A 17,818-nucleotide genomic window follows, 5' to 3' on the forward strand; every position below is an offset into this window, starting at 1 on the left:
AATTAAAGGAGAATCTAGCTTTCCTCAAAACGAACCCCAAAGAATTCTCTAAAGCCCGGTTAATTTCAGGACACAGGTGGCTCCTTGTATTGCTACCCAAAAAAAGTGCATTGAGAAATGAAGATTCGGAAGTGTAAACGAGCTGCTTTCCTCCCCAGACGCGAAACCCCCACTTTGCCCCCCCCAGCCGTGCTCCAGACGGGGGGGGGGGGCACCCCAGGGACTTCCCTCTGTCTCCCCAAAAAAGGACCTTGGCCACAACTAAATCGGCAGGGGTTGTGGGGAGAAACTTAAGAGAGTTGGGAAGGGGGGGGCACAAATCTAAAACAAGATACTTTATGAAATTAAAAAAAAATATGATGCAAAAAACGTTTGCATCGCTACAAAAACAGAGGGGGGGGGGGAGAAAGAAAATAAGGAGACCGTCCCACAAACGCAACGACTAAGATGCAATTTTTAAATTAAGTTAAAGAGACAAAGAAACAGCAAAAGGGGGGGGGGGAGAGAGGAGGGATAGGGGGGGAATATTAGCTGCAGCTGACATTCCCAGCATCGTCCCAGCAAATCTTCTGCAAAGAACTGATTCCCGGGGTTCTTTTTTTGCTTCCAAAAAAATAATTCCGTGAAACCAAGATGAGGAAGGGGGGGAGAGAAGAGTCCAGACAAGTGTGAGGTCCCCCCCCCTTGGAGGGGGGCAGCTGCATAAATAGTTAATGCTTTTTTCTCTTTGCAAAACCAAGGAGGGGCGCGGGCACTTCCAAAGAAAGTTCAGCGACGTGCTTTTTCTTCCTCCTCCTGCCGGTTCCGCTTCCCTCTGTTGCTGTGTCTCTTGGAGGAAGGGGAAAGAAAATAAAAGAAATATATATATATATTCAGGCTGAGAGTGGGGGAGAGGCTTCCCCTCCTCTCCCCGGGTGAGCCTGCGAGTGGAGTCAAAGGCGGCTTGCACGCCACACGGACCCCTTGCGACTCTGGAGCAGGCAGAGGGGAGAAGCCCTGTCCTCTCCCATCCGACCAAAGGATCAAGATCCATTATCCACAGACAGGAAGTGAAAAGGAAGAGGGGCGGTGGCTGGAAACGTAGCCCCGAGGGGACGCCGGCCCCGGCCAAAGCGGGGAAGGGGAGCACGTCACTTGTGGCGCTGGAGGGTTTTCCTCTTCCGCCTCTTGAAGAAACAGCAGCACCTGAGAATCGAGGAGAGGAGGGCGTTAGGAGCCTTGCAGGCGGATCAGGCCCAAGCGGGGCACCTCGGACGGGGCCGGAGCACAGGAGCAAAACTCTCCTCCTGCCGCTTCCAGAAAGAGGCCCCCAAGGAGGCAAAAGCACTTGCCGAATCAGAGGACGGCAGAATTCGAAGGGTCTCTCCCCCCACCAGGGTCATCTAGTCCAACCCGCTGTGCAAAGCAGGGCCAGGACTTGGGGAAGAGTTCAGAGGGTCTTGGGGGCTGGATTTGTGCGCCGGACCTGAGCTTCCTCCCCCAGGCCAACCAAGACTCTGGGTGCCCCCCCCCGCGCGCGAGAAGACTTGGCTTACTCACTTAGTGTCATCAGCCACCTCGACCTCAGCGGGGGCGGTGATGGGGGCGTTTGAGTGGCCGGCAGTGGGGTCATCTGTGTTCAGCTCCCCGTTGGTCGAACTCATGACCTGAGAAGGGAGGGAGAGGGAGCAGGTGAGGTGGGGGAGAGAGACGGGGCGCCCGGGGCTTGCACCCCTCTGCCTCTGGGGTTTTGCGCAGAAATGCAGAGGTCAGGGTGCACTGGCCCCAAGACAGGACTCCCCCAAACGTAGTGCGTGACATTGAGCCTGGCATTTGGAGCCGAATCCCTTCCAGGGAAAAGCAATAAATAAAATAATAATAATAATAATAATAATAATAATAATAATAATAATATTACTACTCTGGGTGGCTTCCAACAGAATATTAAAATACAATAACCTATTAAACATTAAAAGCTTCCCTAAACACGGCTGCCTTCAGATGTCTTCTAAATGTCAGGTAGTCGTTTATCTCTTTGACATCTGTTGGGAGGGCGTTCCACAGGGCGGGCGCCACTACCGAGAAGGCCCTCTGCCTGGTTCCCTGTAACTTGGCTTCTTGCAGGGAGGGAACCGCCAGAAGGCCCTCAGCGCTGGACCTCAGTGTCCGGGCAGAACGATGGGGGAGGAGACGCTCCTTCAGATATACTGGACCAAGGCCATTTAGGGCTTTAAAGCACCAACACTTTGAATTATGCTCGGAAACATACTGGGAGCCAGTGTAGGTCTTTCAAGACCGGAGTTATATGGTCTTGGTGGCCGCTCCCATCACCAGTCTAGCTGCCGCATTCTGGATTAATTGCAGTTTCCGGGTCACCTTCAAAGGTAGCCCCACATAGAGCACATTGCAGTAGTCCAAGCGGGAGATAACCAGAGCATGGACCACCCTGGCGAGACAGTCTGTAGGTCAGTAGGGTCTCTGCCTGTGTACCAGGTGGAGGTGGTAGACACCTGTCCTGGACACAGATTTGACCTGTGCCTCCATGGACAGCTGTGAGTCCAAAATGACTCCCAGGCTGCACACCTGGTCCTTCAGGGGCACAGTTGCCCCATTCAGGACCAGGGAATCCTCCACACCTGCCTGCCCCCTGTCCCCCCAAAAACAGTACTTCTGTCTTGTCAGGATTCAAAGCAAAGAATTCAAGGGCAAATACTGAGCCCTTTTTGGTTCGGAGATGAGCAGCGACCCGATTTGGGTAGAACCGTGGGGTGCAGAGTCAAAAAGTCCAAAGACATTTTTCACCAAAGCAATCGCACAGGGTTTCGAAACCGCTTGCACTGCAAGCCACAGGGTTTGGCTACTCCCTGCAAACTGTGGATCGGGGGAAGAAATCGGAGTCGAGCGCTCTTCCTTCCAGAGGCTTCGCTTCGATGCCTGGTGCAAGGAGAGCAACCTTGCTGCCCTCGAATCCATCGTTTGCAAGCCAAGCCAGGGTTTCTGATTGCTGGGGGCGACGGGAGAGCGGCCGCTGTGCAGAGACCCTGGTTGGTGTTGAGCCAGGCTGGGCAGATTCGAGGGTAAACCGTACGTGGAATGAGTCTGCCCCTGCGGTTTAATGGAGGTGGAAACTGTCTCTCTCATCTTGTTACGCTGCCGTTTCTACGGGGATCTACGCTCGGTATTTATCACTCCTGTTACACAAAAATCTCCAAATGGGTCCGAAATTTCAATGTCTAAAACTCCTGGTTGAGGACAAGGATCTAGAGATCACGCTCAGGGTGGCCAAATTCTGTGCGACTGCCATAAAACTTAGGGAACATGCTGTGCTACCAAAATGATCAAGGTTTTAAATGACAAGTGATCAAGATTTCATATATATTTTTAACTGCCGCTATATCTGTATTGTCTCTGTTATTCCCAATTGCAATTCAATGTATTCCTGTTGTGTTTTATGATTTTCCTGATATCGTAAGTGAGCCGGAACTGGTCTGTGACCGTAATAATAAAATTCAATTCAGGTTGAGTCAGGCTGCACTGGGCAAAATGTGCAAGCAGCCCAGATCTGAACCTGAGGGATGTAAAAGGCTGGCTCATTTTCAAATAATTATTCCTAGTACCACACAGGGGTTCGTCAAAGAACACACTCAATCACAGGACGGCTGCAGCCAGCCAGGTTTATAGTCCACTTTTTAGAGAGAACTGTGTGTGGTTCAAATCCCTCTCAAAGCTGGGCGTTGAACCAGCAACACCACCTTGCTATTAGCTTTATCCAGAAAACATTTTTGTGGCTCTCGCTGCAGTGCATTACATGGTTCTGGCTTTTAAGAACGTGGGAAGATGAACTGAAAACCAAACGGAACCCCAAGTTTTCAATCTTAACATTAGAAATTCTGAATTTCATGTGCAAACCTGTAAGGATTAAGAAACCACTGCCAGAAACCAAGTTTAGCACTTTCTGGGTGTTCACGAATATTTCCGCCCCCCCCCAAAAAAAATATTCCATTACACGCCCCAACTTCTCTTCTCTAGCCCCTCGTCTGAGAACAGCTTCCTTCAGTCTCTAAAATTCCTTTGCAGAAACAAACAATTAATGTCCCAAAACATTGCAATGGGACAAAGCTTGTGCAATTTTAGTTTCCCATTTACGAAATTCCAGAGCTCTCGCCTCTTACATAAAAGGCCGTGCCGACAGTGGGATTCTGCAGGACCGGGATTTTATTATTGTGGCTGTTAAATATTATTATTATTAACACTGTTATTGTTAATACTATTATCAAATAATATCATTTATTGTTCTTCTTGTTGTTGTTGTTATTTTTTGTTATTGTTATTATTATTATTCATGGTGTGATAAGAAAATGAAATCTTTTTCGTATGTATTCGGTAATAAACGGCAAAAGCTGGAAGGATATCTCGCTGAACTCTTGAAACCACGATCCTGGAAGAAAATCAGCCCTGTCGATAGTGAAACATTATCCCCCATTCTGGGTTTGCTGATAGAAAATAGTGGCTTTTTTTCTGAATCATGCCTTGCTCAGGGAACAAGTTGCTGTCACAACAGGAAACCCACCTTCAAAAACCCCTGCTGTGGATTTGCAATGACAGAGAGAGAATCCCTGAATTCTTGGGGGGTGGGTGTGTGTGTAAATATATACCGTATTTTTCGCTCTATAAGATGCACCTGAACACAAGACACACCTGGTTTTTGGAGGAGGAAAACAAGAAAAAAAATATTCTGAATCTCAGAAGCCAGAACAGCAAGAGGGATTGCTGCGCAGTGAAAGCAGCAATCCCTCTTGCTGTTCTGGCTTCTGGGATAGCTGCGCAGCCTGCATTCGCTCCATAAGACGCACACACATTTCCCCTTACTTTTTAGGAGGGAAAAAAGTGAGTCTTATAGAGCAAAAAATACGGTATACATAATTTTATTCTGTTTCTAAACAGTTTTGTGAAGTTTTTTTTTTAATTATCAAATGGTATGTAGGTTTTATGAAATAAGTTAAACAGACAGGAGAGTGACCAAGGTTTTCTTTAAATATAAAAAATACCCACACCCACGCATCCCGTCTTCACCAAAGAAGCTAGCCATGGGAGGGGCGGGGAGGAGAACAGACGCCGGGCTGCATCCAACCTTAGTCCTACTCAAGAGTAGACACACTGGAGTCAACAGGCACGAGTCCTAGTAATTTCTGTGGCTGTACTCCAAGTAAGATTTATCGGTGTAATGCGCCCCCCCCCCCGGTAGGCTTGCAATATTTCCACTAGAGCTCCGAAACATTTCGCACTAGCCCCCTCCCCAGAAAAATATGGGGGGGGGCACATCATGCGTGGACACAGGCAGAGACAGGGGCGAACACATAGGCGGACCCGATTCATCGTCAAGGGAAGAGCTGTGCACTCCTTTCTCCATGCAACACTGGTGGTGGGGGGCACAGGCGAGAGAACGCAGCAGGGCCTAAAGAGAGGGTGGTAGCCCATGCAAGTCCTACTCAAGAGTAGACCCACCGCCATGGACGAACCGGTGAAAGCCGAGTCCCAACAGCAGAGCCATTGAAGTGAATGGGGCCAAGTCAGTTGCATCTGGGACGGTGGCAATGTTTGCAGGTGCCAATGGGGCTTGGACAGCGGTTTGCAGGTCACACCCACCCCTGCCAGCCCCCCACCCCACCCTATACGCCCCTCTAATGTACCTGCACAGACCCCCCAAGCCTGCTGGCTGCAAGGTGGGTTCCCAGGGCTTCCTCGGCAGGCTGCTGGCCAACCTGAGGGTCCCACACCTCCGTCCCCTCGGGGGACTGCTAGCGACGGGGGGAGGAGACGAAAGGGGGGGTGACAAAGGCGAGAGGGGGGTCAGAAAAAGATGGGGGGTTTGTGGGGAGAGGCGACAAAGGGGGGAGAGGGGAAGAGAGAAAGGAAGAGAAAAACAAAACGAAAAAGCATGCAAAACGAAAGAATATAAAACAGGCCTGGACGCAACTTCCCCCGGAAGAGGGGCAGGGGGCGTGTGGGGCACTGGGGGCGGCTGAACTACGACTCCCAACCTCCACCGCCCACTGGGCTCAAGGGCACCTGGGGGTCTTCCACCCTCCTCCACCCCTGAATTGAAAAGAGAAGTCCCCCACTTTCTCGGAAAGGAAGGCACCTTTGGAGGGATAATGGTTCTGCCCCCCTGCTGCCCCAAACTGCCCCTTCTTGTCTTGCAGGGGGGGTTCCCAGCCTGGCTGGACTCCAGCTCCTAGTGTCCCTAATGGCACCCCGACACCTGCAACGCCACAGGTACCCCAATCCTGAGAGTGACCGGCACCGTCCAGAAGGGAAAGGAGACGGTGATCAGAGCCCCCGTGACCAAACCCTGTTGGATTCACTGCCGCTGCCGAGTTTCACTAAGCGCACGCAGGGCAGGTGTGCCTCCAAATACAGGGTTTACCAAACACAGGTCTCTGGCTGTTTTTTTTTTTTTGGGGGGGGGGACTACAAATCCCAGAATGCTTTGCTAGCAGGGTCATGGATGATGGGAATCGTAGTCCCAGAAAAGCCAGAGACCCAAGTTTGGGAAACTCTTGACAAATGGCACGGCCTTTGAGAGATGCCAGGGGTGTGTGTATACACACACACACACACCAGGTCACATTCAAAACACGCATTGTGAATTCCTGCATTTCAGGGGGTTGGGCTAGATGACCCCTGAGGGTCCCTTCCAACTCTACAATTCTATGATTTAATGAAATGGCACAAAGATCCCCAAAGGACTGTGGATTTAGAGCACCAATTCCCAAACTTCGGTCCTCAGCTGTTTTTGGACTACATTTCCCATCATCCCTTCATTGGGATGTTGGGAGTTGTAGTCCAAAAACAGCTAGAAACCCAAGTTTGGGAAACCTTGTTCTAGACTAGGCATGGCCAAACTTGGCCCTCCAGGTGTGTTTTTGGACTACAATTCCCATCATCCCTGACCACTGGTCCTGTTAGCTAGGGATGATGAAAGGGTTGAGAATTCCATTCCACTTTAAGGAACAGACAAAGGATTGTTACGTGTCACATGTCTGTTTACATTCAACTTCCATTGTGTGTATAGCTTATGCTTTTCTCTCTGAGACGACATGAGAAGAGAGACGACATGTTTCTTTGTCCTGCTTTATGATTAATAAATATGTAGTTGTATTATGCTCCCCCAAGCCTCACGCCTATCCTGTGTGCGCAGTTCAATCTGCTGATAGCTTTGAAGCCCGGGTTGCTGATTTACGTCGGAGCAGAAGTGATGGTCTTTGCCCCAGGCCACTGGAAGGAGACAGCCCAGCCTCCCGGCACTCTGCATGCCGCCTAGCTAGGGGTGATGGGAATTGTAGTCCAAAAACAGCTGGGAAACCAAGTTTGGGAAACCTTGTTCTAGACCAGGCATGGCCAAACTTGTTTTGGGACTACAACTCCCATCACCCCTAGCTAACAGGACCAGTGGTCAGGGATGATGGGAGTTGTAGTCCCAAAACAGCTGGAGGGCCATGCCTGATCTAGACAGAGCCAAGGGCTGACCCAGAATAAGGCTATGTCCCTAGCAAATCAACTCAGGGGTCAGAGCACCTGTTCAGCATGCAGAAGGTTGCAGGTTCAAACCCCTGGCATCCCAGGTTAAGTCTGTCCCTGTCTTGAAGCCCCCGAAACTTTGCTAGGAGGCAGCTCTGCACCTTCCCATTGAATAAGCCCATCGTTCAACACCCTGAGGACTAGAATCTGCCTTTAGTTTTTATGGAAGGAGCCACCAGCTCGCCTGCTTGGCGTGCAGAAGAACATGGGATCAATCCTTTGCACACCCGTTAAAAGCAAGTAATTAATTCCGGTTGTTGAAAGGGAAACGGCCCTCTCTACCTGCAGAGCTGCTGCCAGTCAGTGTAGGCAGAACTAAGATCTATGGACCAACGCTTTTCCGCCACACCCAGGCAACTATCACGCTCACTCCTATTCAGGAAGGACTTTTCCTCGGATGCCGAGGCATCCCCGTCTCTTCCCACCAGGTGGCGCCAAGCCTCTGCTCCCGCCTTCACAAGGAGCTGGCCCTCATTGTTCACCCAAGCCCCATGCAGGCCCAATTTGGCAGCCTGACCCCTCTGTGATCCCCATTCACTCCCAGTTTTGGCAGAAGTGGAGGAACTTTGCAGGCTCGCCCACAACTCACTCAGACTCTGGCTGGCCTCCTCTCCCACCCCATCGCCAGCCCTCTAACTGCCCCACACCCCAATATGGACCCATGGGCATGGGGGGGGGAAAGAACCCCACTTACCTGTTGTTTAATGTACTGCTGAGTCTTTTCCCTGTTTGGAGCCTGGACTTGTAAATCGCTCTGAATTGTGCCAATGGGGGTCGGCTGCAAAGAGGGGAGGAAAAGGAGACGGGAGCGTGAGATCGGGAACGTCGGCGGTAAATCGAAGGCTTGGAAGGGGCCCCGAGGGTCATCCAGCCCAACCCCTTGCGGTGCAGAAATCTTTTGCCCGAGATTCGAACCCAGGACCCCAAGATTAAGAGTCTGACAGTCTAATTGATGGAGCTACATCCAAAATGTTTTCTTCTGTATCGGGGGTGTGGGGGGCATTCTCAGCCAGACTTGGAGAAATCAGGGGTTGGGGCTTTCTGCATTCAAACAGCTGGTCTGCCACAGAGCCCCTCCGAAACGGGTGGAGAACTTTGGGGAAAAGGTGAATAAGGGGGGGGGGAGAGGATAGAAGTTTGAGAGAGGTGTTAAGAGGTGATGGACTCTCTTTGCTTCGACATCTTGAGGCAAAGGTCCATTCGGAATTCGATAATTGCTGTATTACGGGGGGTTGGGATAGATGACCTTTGGGGGTCCCTTCCAACTCAACAATGATTTAAAAAGAGATATATTTCTTTTCCCTCACTCCACCCACCCGCTTGAGATTTCCAAGAAATCAAACAACCTGCGCAGCTTCAAATCACCACCGTTTCAAAAGGTTCCAACACATATAGGAAAACTCCTGCTCTCTGATCTCAGGAACCACCGTGCAAAATCTGGTGGACATAATTGCCGTTTTGAAAGGCCCGCAAAGGGAGCCTTGATTCAACATGGTGTCCAGCAAAATTTGGCATCGATATATCCAGAGGTGTTCAAACGCAGAATGAACAACCAACTTTACAAAATTAATAACAATAATAATAATAATAAACTTTATTTATACCCCGCCCTCCCCAGCCAAGGCCGGGCTCAGGGCGGCTAACAACCAATAATAAAAACAAGTTGAATGAATACAACTTAAAAACAAGATTAAAATACAACATTAAAACCTTAAAATGCAGCCTCATCACAGGAGAAAGGAAAAAAATATAGCTGATTTTTTAAAAATCCCCCTGTGGTTTTTAAGGGTCAAGATCTGCCTCTGCCTGCATTTGCTCTGGCCCTCAAAAGGGCTGCCTATGAGCAAATGCGGCCCCTCAGTTCCCCAACCCAAAGCCAGCCGCTCCCCCTCCCAAAAAAACCCCCAACTCACTAAAGGCTTCCCTGCCCAGTCGTATTCATAATCAAAGACGTAGCCGTTCCGGTCAAAGAGGTCCGTGAAGAGTTTCCTCAAGTAGTCGTAGTCCGGCTTCTCAAAGAAGTCCAGTCGGCGGACGTAGCGGAGGTACGTGGCCATCTCCTCTGCGGAAGGGGAGGAAGGCGGAAGAGGCAGCGGTTGCCCAATGGTCAGAGCACACGCAATCTCACCAAGGGTAGCAAAGCCAAAGGGCCAAAGTGGAACGGCAGGGCAATCTTGTAGGGCAGGATTTCCCAAACTTGGTTCTCCGGCCGCTTTGGTGCTACAATTCACATCGTTCCTGACCTGCAAGCTAGTTCAAAAACAGCTGGAGACCCAAGTTTGGGGGAATTCTGTTGCAGGGAGAGGGGAAGCGGGAGGTTTGTGTGCTAGGTAAAGGGTAAAGGGATCCCTGACCATTAGGTCCAGTCGTGGCCGACTCTGGGGTTGTGGCGCTCATCTCGCTTTAGTGGCCGAGGGAGCTGGTGTACAGCTTCTGGGTCATGTGGCCAGCATGACTAAGCCGCTTCTGGCAAACCAGAGCAGCGCACGGAAACGCCGTTTACCTTCCCGCTGGAGTGGTACCTATTTATCTACTTGCACTTTGACGTGCCTTCGAACTGCTAGGTTGCCAGGAGCAGGGACCGAGCAACGGGAGCTCACCCCTTCCCGGGGATTCGAACCACCGACCTTCTGATCGGCAAGTCCTAGGCTCTGTGGTTTAACCCACAGCGCCACCCGGGTCTGTGTGCTGGGTGGCGCTTAAATCAGACTTTTGCCAACGGGATATTCCAAGCAGACTTTTACGGGGTTGCTGGGTGGCCTTCTCCCAGGGGTATTCGGAGGGTCTCTCCCAACATCCCTTGCCGTCAGCGATGCAGGTGCTGCTGAGAGCTTGGCGTCCGGCAACACACCTGTAGGGGCATCATGGCATCTTGTGGCCACCTGGATGCACCCGAGGAAGCCTTACAGAGGAACCCAAAGGCAACACCTAACATATGCCACCCTGAAGAAGCAGGGATTTAATAATAATAATAATAATAATAATAATAATAATAATAATAATATTTATACCCCACCCTCCCTAGCCAAGGGTGGCTAACAAGCAATAATAAAAACAAGTTGAATGAATACAACTTAAAAACAAGATTAAAATACAACATTAAAACATTAATATGCAGCCTCATCACAGGAGGAGGAAGGATAAAAGAAAGAGGGGGAGGGAATCAAGTTGATTCCAAGCCAAAGGCCAGGGGGAACAACTATGTCTTACTGGCCCTGCGGAAAGAAATCAGATCCTGCAGAGCCCTGGTCTCAATAGACAGAGCGTTCCACCAGGCCGGAGCCAGTGCTGAAAAGGCCCTGGCTCTGGTTGAGGCTAATCTGACTTCCTTAGGGCCCGGGACCTTAGGGTGTTGCTTTTTATGGACCTTGAGGTCCTCCGTGGGGCATACCAAGAGAGGCAGTCCCATAGGTACAAGGGTCCTAGGCTTTAAAGGTCAAAAGCAGCACCTTAAATCTGACCCTGTACTCCACCGGGAGCCAGTGCAGCTGGAAAAGCACTGGGTGAATATGCTCCCATGGCAAAGACCCCGTGAGGAGCCTCGCTGCAGCATTCTGCACCCGCTGGAGTTTCTGGGACAGCTTCAAGGGCAGCCCCGCGTAGAGCGAATTACAGTAGTCAAGCCTGGAGGTGACCATCGCATGGATCACTGTGGCCAGGTCGGGGCGGGAAAGGTAAGGGACCAACTGCTTGAATGGTGGTAGAGTATTCCTGAACATGGAGGTTCTATTCAGAGGCCGGTTTTTGTGGCACGCCTGTCTCCTCCCACTCCCTGCACAACGTTACTCTAAGAAAGGTTGCAGAATCGTAGGGCTGTAGACTCAGAAAGGGACACAAACCCGAGGGGGTCATCCAGTCTGACCCGCTTTGACTCAGGAATCGCACCCAAGCCAGCGGTCATTCCTCCCTCCGCCCAGTGCTTACCTGGGAAGTTTTCGCACAGCACTTCTACGGGGGTGGCTCTTTTGGTATCGCCAATCTTCTGGTATCGCTCCTTCAACGTGTCCGCCTGCAATGAGAATTTGGGGTGGGGAATGAGAATTTGGCGAATGCTTGTTGGAGATGGGGAGGAAATAACGGTGACATGATCCACATGTGGTGGATGTGTGAAAAGATTAAGATTTTTTTTGGGGGGGGGAAATATACGACAAATTAAAAAAGATGATGGGGATAAACTTTACTAAAAAATCGAAGGCATTTCTATTAAGTATTTTAGACAAAGAGATCTCCAAAAATTCAAGAGAGTTATTTTTGTATGCAACTGCAGCGGCTGGAATACTCGTGGCCAAGGGATGGAAATATCAGGAGGCTCCAAAAATAAGAGATTGGCAAATCAAATTACAGGAATTTGTGGAGATGGCTCAATTGACTAGCAAACTCACGAGGGAACTCAAAGCAAAAATTTGCGGAACGATGGGATGGTTATAGAAGATATGTTCAAAAATACAATAATAGTTTTGACTCCGTGCTAGCATTCGAGCGACAAAGGAAGTAAAAGGAGGTGGATAACAATTAAGGATTTATTATGTTTTCTGAATGTATTGGAAAATTTATATAGAAAGGTTTATTGTTTTGTTTACATTCAATTGTAAGATAAAACATATGTGAAGGGACTTGACAGGAAGTCAAAATTGAAGAAAAGATTTTGTAAGATAAAAGGGGGGGAAATATTTATTTTCATTATTATCATTATGTGTGTGTGTGTGTGTGTGTGTGTGTGTGTTTTGTATGGGATGTTTGGGAGGAAATAAGAAGGTAAAGGTAAAGGGACCCCTGACCATTAGGTCCAGTCGTGTCCAACTCTGGGGTTGCGGCGCCCATCTCGCTTTATTGGCCGAGGGAGCCGGCGTACAGCTTCCGGGTCATGTGGCCAGCAGGACTAAGCCGCTTCTGGTGAACCAGAGCAGCGCATGGAAACGGCGTTTACCTTCCCGCCAGAGCGGTACCTATTTATCTACTTGCACTTTGACTTGCTTTCGAACTGCTAGGTCAGCAGGAGCAACGGGAGCTCACCCCGTCACGGGGATTCGAACCGCCAACCTTCCGATTGGCAAGCCCAAGAGGCTCAGTGGCGGTTGAGCAAAAGCTTTTCCATTTCCACAGTGAAACTCACCTTCAGGCCCTGCCAGGGCAGGCTTCCCCGGAGGAAGTACATGAACATATGACCTAACGCCTCCAGGTCGTCCCTGCGACTTTGTTCTGTGCAAGAGACAATAGCGGACATTTTCAATTGTGGCTTTGTCATCATTTCAGCAACTTCTTTTCTTTATAAAACCCAAAGAACAAAAGAAGATTGGAGGATGAAATTGATGGACTATGCAGAATTAACAGGAAGAATTCGAAATCTGCGGGATCAGAGATTCACAGAAGACTGGTATAAATTTACAGATTATTTTGATGATCAGATTACGCTTGTAGGTTTGCGAGAAGTTTTGTAAGGTGGACTATTTGAAATACTGCAAGAAAAAAGGTAACGAGGGGGACTGTTAGTTAAGATAATTAAAGGCAATAGGAATTTAAGAAATGCAGAATAAGTGATAAGAACGGAGGGCCATCAGAGGGGATTATGGAAGTCCAAGAAGATTGTATAAGAAGTTTTGCTGTATGAATGATAATTAATATGTAAAAATTAATTTTAAAAATTATTCAAAAAAATTAAATAACACCCAAAGAACAACACGGAATACAGTGGTACCTCGGGTTAAGAACTTAATTCATTCCGGAGGTCCGTTCTTAACCTGAAACTGTTCTTAAGCTGAAGCATCACTTTAGCTAATGGGGCCTCCCACCGCTGCCGCACTGCCGATTTCTGTTCTCATCCTGAAGCAAAGTTCTTAACCTGAGACACTATTTCTGGGTTAGCGGAGTCTGTAACCTGAAGTGTCTGTAACCTGAGGTACCACTGTATCTTTACACTGGCTGCCTGGGCTTCCCTCCACACACACCCCTTTTAAAATAACAGTTTCTGTGTCCAGGATGCATGCAGCGATTCAGAGATGGCTGCACCATTCATAGAGTAATGCTCTCTTCAACATTCTCTCTCTTTCTGTCTCTGCCACACATACCCATTCTGCTTTTCCTTGCCCCCCCCACATCCTCCCCCTCCCCAAGGGCTGCCTCCTCCTGCTCACCTTTCCCCAGGTGTGTGTTGATGCTCATGTACCGCGCGGTGCCGGTCAGGCTCTTGTGCTCTCGGTACGGGATGTGCTTTTTGGTCTCGGGGTCGATGAACTCTTTGGCCAGGCCGAAGTCAATGATGTGGATGACGTGTTGGCGCTTGCTCCCGGGCCGCCCCACCAGGAAGTTCTCCGGCTTGACGTCTCTGTAGATCAGGCTTTTGGTGTGGACGTACTCCATGCGGGTGATCTGCGGAAGGAAAACCGCCAGAGCCTCTGTGCCATGCGCAAAGGAGCACCTGAGGTTCTGCGTCCAGGGAAACTGGGGCTTCTTGTAGGTTTATGAGTTCCCCCCCCCCGTTATATTTTATTAAATGTTCAAAAGTTTCACATATGCACTCTGATACATAACGTATTTTTCGCTCTATAGGACGCACCTTGTTTTAGAGGGGGAGAACAAGAAGAAAAAAATTCTCCCCCTCTCTGCTCAGCGCCCCTTCAGCGAAGCGGCATGAGAAACGGAGCCCCTTCCATTTCTCCTCCCGCTTGGCTGAAGGGGCGCTGCGCAGCTCTCCCTCTCTGCTGAAGCCAGGAGAGTCTTGCTCTCCAGGCTTCGGCAAAAGGAACCCGAAGCCTGCGGAGCGCATCAGGAACTCGCGCTGCGCTCCAAAGGCTTCAGGTGGCTATCCCTGAAGCCTCAAGAGCGAGAGGGGTCGGTGCGCACCAACCCCTCTCGCTCGCCAGGCTTCAGTGAAAGCAACGCGAAGCCTCCAGAGCGCGGAGGGAGTGCTCCCTCTGCGTTCCCATTGCTATTGCTGAAGCCAAGGTGCCTGCGTTCGCTCCATAGGACGCAAACACATTTCCCCTTAATTTTTGGAGGGGGAAAAGTGCGACGCGGGTGGCGCTGTGGGTAAAAGCCTCAGCGCCTAGGGCTTGCCGATCGAAAGGTTGGCGGTTCGAATCCCCGCAGCGGGGTGCGCTCCCGTTGTTCGGTCCCAGCTCCTGCCCACCTAGCAGTTCGAAAGCACCCCCGGGTGCAAGTAGATAAATAGGGACCGCTTACTAGCGGGAAGGTAAACGGCGTTTCCGTGTGTGGCTCTGGCTCGCCAGAGCAGCGATGTCACGCTGGCCACGTGACCCGGAAGTGTCTCCGGACAGCGCTGGCCCTCGGCCTCTTGAGTGAGATGGGCGCACAACCCCAGAGTCTGGCAAGACTGGCCCGTACGGGCAGGGGTACCTTTACCTTTACCTTATAGAGCGAAAAATTTGGTACGTTTTTCTTTTCTTTTTGTCAACCTCCCCTCCTGTTTTCCTTCACGTACTTTAGGGGTCAGCAACCTTTTTCAGCTGTGGGCCGGTCCACCGTCCCTCAGACCATGTGGTGGGCCGGACTATATTATTTGGGGGGGAATGAACGAATTCCTATGCCCCACAAATAACCCAGAGGTGCACACATTCTACTCATGCAAAAACACGCTGATTCCTGGACTGTCTGTGGGCCGGATTTAGAAGGCGATTGGGCCGGATTTGGCCCCCGGGCCTTATCTGCCTACCCCTGGTGTACTTCATTTCTCCCATCTTCTAACTCCCATATCATAAAAACAATTCAATAACCTTCAATTCCTTCTGCGGCTTATATCTCATGTCCCAAAAAGGATTCCATTCTTCCACATGCATGCATTTTCATGGGGAGGCAAATCTGTTGTTTTTTAGACTGGGCAACACCCCAGGGGTCGCATGTCTGCAACGGCTCCCCGTTTGCAGAATCCTCTGCATGAGAGACAATAGGAAAACGGGGCCTTCTCTGAAGTGGCTCCCCGTTTGTGGAATGCTCTCCCCGGGGAGGCTCACCTGGCGCCTTCATTAGACACCTAAACTTAAGATGAACTTGCAATGTCTGGTTTCAACGGATTTTTCAAATGCTTAACTCAGTCTTTTGTTTTCTTTATCTTTTTAGGTAAGTTCATGAAGATACCAACAAAGGGTAAGATCAATGTTGTTCACAATACAGTGATACCTCGGGTTATGGACGCTTCAGGTTACAGACGCTTCAGGTTACAGACGCTTCAGGTTACAGACTCCGCTAACCCAGAAATAGTACCTCGGGTTAAGAACTTTGCTTCAGGACGAGAACGGAAATCCTGCGGCGGCAGCAGGAGGCCCCATTAGCTAAAGTGGTGCTTCAGGTTAAGAACAGTTTGAGGTTAAGAACGGACCTCCGGAACGAATTAAGCACTTAACCCAAGGTACCACTGTACTGAGAGATTCTAGTGAGGTTGTGGATGGGTGCAGAACGCCGGCACCCTGTCTACAACTTCATTAACATCCATCTACAACCTCACTAGCATCTCTCGGTATTGTGAAAAACACCGAACATACCCTTTGCTGGTATCTTCATGAACTTAACTAAAAAGATAAAGAAAACAAAAGACTGAATTAAGCCTTTGAAAAATCCACTGAAACCAGACATGGTAAGTTCATCTTAAGTCTCTGTGGCTTTACACAAGGTTTTGTATTTTTCTCAGAAGATTGATAAAGAATGTATAATTATTTCGGTAATTATTGTATGTCTATTAGTCGCCAACGTGTTGCATGAGTCGTACTCTACAGAGTTGGCAAGGGCATCGGAGTGTGTTGCACGGGGTCATTCCAAAAAATGGGGGGTGTTCTCTACTCACCAGTTGGATGGCGATCATAAGGACTGTCTTGAGGGTGAAGGTCCGGTCGCAGAGGTCAAAGAGGTCTTCCAGGCTGGGCCCCAACAGCTCCAAGACCATCGCGTTGTACTTCCCGCAGGGCCCAAAGTAATAGACCTGAGGTATCCCTTCTGTGGAGAAGAGGGGGAGGCAGTTCAGAGGAGAGCTCAAGAGCTCCTCAAACGAATACCGTTAAGTATTAGAGGAGGGAGAAAGGCTGTTTTCTGCTGCTCCAGAGAAGCGGACACGGAGCAATGGATCCAAACTACAAGAAAGAAGATTCCACCTAAACATTAGGAAGAACTTCCTGACAGTAAGAGCTGTTTGACAGTGGAATTTGCTGCCAAGGAGTGTGGTGGAGTCTCCTTCTTTGGAGGTCTTTAAGCAGAGGCTTGACAACCATATGTCGGGAGTGCTCTGATGGTGTTTCCTGCTTGGCAGGGGGTTGGACTCGATGGCCCTTGTGGTCTCTTCCAACTCTATGATTCTATGATTCTAAGTAGGGTCAGGGACAATTTTGGTTCAGTGCAAGATCGGTTGACTTTCCAAGATGCTCCTTGTGGCTGAGAACTTTCTGGTTTTTTGAGCAATCACTATGATGCACGCTTCCTCGTGAGCAGCGTTTGAGATTCACATTTTGCACCTGGCTATCGGCCACCTTGCTAACAAAGGTCCGTATAGTTAAAGCTCTGGTTTTCCCAGTAGTGATGTATGGAAGTGAGAGCTGGACCATAAAGAAGGCTGGTCGCCGAAGAATGGATGCTTTTGAATTCTGGTGCTGGAGGAGACTCTTGAGAGTCCCATGGACTGCAAGAAGATCAAACCTCTCCATTCTGAAGGAAATCAGCCCTGAGTGCTCACTGGAAGGACAGATCCTGAAGCTGAGGCTCCAATACTTTGGAACCCTCATGAGAAGAGAAGACTCCCTGGAAAAGACCCTGATGTTGGGAAAGATGGAGGGCACAAGGAGAAGGGGACGACAGGGGACGAGATGGTGGGACAGTGTTCTCGAAGCTACCAGCATGAGTTTGACTAAACTGGGGGAGGCAGTGGAAGACAGGAGGGCCTGGCGTGCTCTGGTCCAGGGGGTCACGCAGAGGCAGACACGACTAAACGACAACAACAATTGGCCACCAAGTGAAGAGGCCTGGGTGCCAGGATGGGGATCCTTGGATCTGGACTGTTTTCAAACACCAATACCCCCTCCTGTAGAATTCTCTCCAATATATTTTATCTGCACGATCGGAATGAATTTCATCAACCAAAATGCTTTTTCTGTGCAGCCTGAGAAAGGAGCAGTGAACAGCATTATAGTGAATTGTTGTGACTTGTCTTGGCTTTCCCCACTGCCCTGCTCAGAGTTGGGAAGGATATTCCTATGTTATGAACGGTTTGAGTCACCATTACGAAAAAGAGGTCAGAATAGGCCGATAGATAGGCGGACTG

At 49.7% G+C, this 17,818-nt stretch overlaps 1 protein-coding gene across 3 annotated transcripts in view; it reads right to left on the reverse strand.

Annotated features, from left to right (window-relative positions):
- CSNK1G2 (casein kinase 1 gamma 2) overlaps window positions 1–17,818 on the reverse strand; it is a 53,665-nt gene continuing 35,847 nt past the window's right edge. For 2 of the 3 annotated variants that reach the window (XM_077921979.1, XM_077921980.1), the window contains exons 5-13: window positions 16,355–16,503; window positions 13,692–13,926; window positions 12,674–12,759; window positions 11,485–11,569; window positions 9,474–9,622; window positions 8,255–8,338; window positions 5,670–5,777; window positions 1,540–1,646; window positions 1–1,185 (exon numbers count right to left, since the gene is read on the reverse strand). In XM_077921979.1, coding sequence (XP_077778105.1) covers window positions 1,131–1,185; window positions 1,540–1,646; window positions 5,670–5,777; window positions 8,255–8,338; window positions 9,474–9,622; window positions 11,485–11,569; window positions 12,674–12,759; window positions 13,692–13,926; window positions 16,355–16,503 — 1,058 coding nt within the window. In that variant the 3' untranslated portion in view covers window positions 1–1,130. The remainder of the gene's footprint in view (window positions 1,186–1,539; window positions 1,647–5,669; window positions 5,778–8,254; window positions 8,339–9,473; window positions 9,623–11,484; window positions 11,570–12,673; window positions 12,760–13,691; window positions 13,927–16,354; window positions 16,504–17,818) is intronic. The other variant, XM_028713384.2, reaches the window with a different exon arrangement.

Source organism: Podarcis muralis, chromosome 18 (genome assembly GCF_964188315.1).
Source record: "Podarcis muralis chromosome 18, rPodMur119.hap1.1, whole genome shotgun sequence".
Lineage (NCBI taxonomy): Eukaryota > Metazoa > Chordata > Lepidosauria > Squamata > Lacertidae > Podarcis > Podarcis muralis.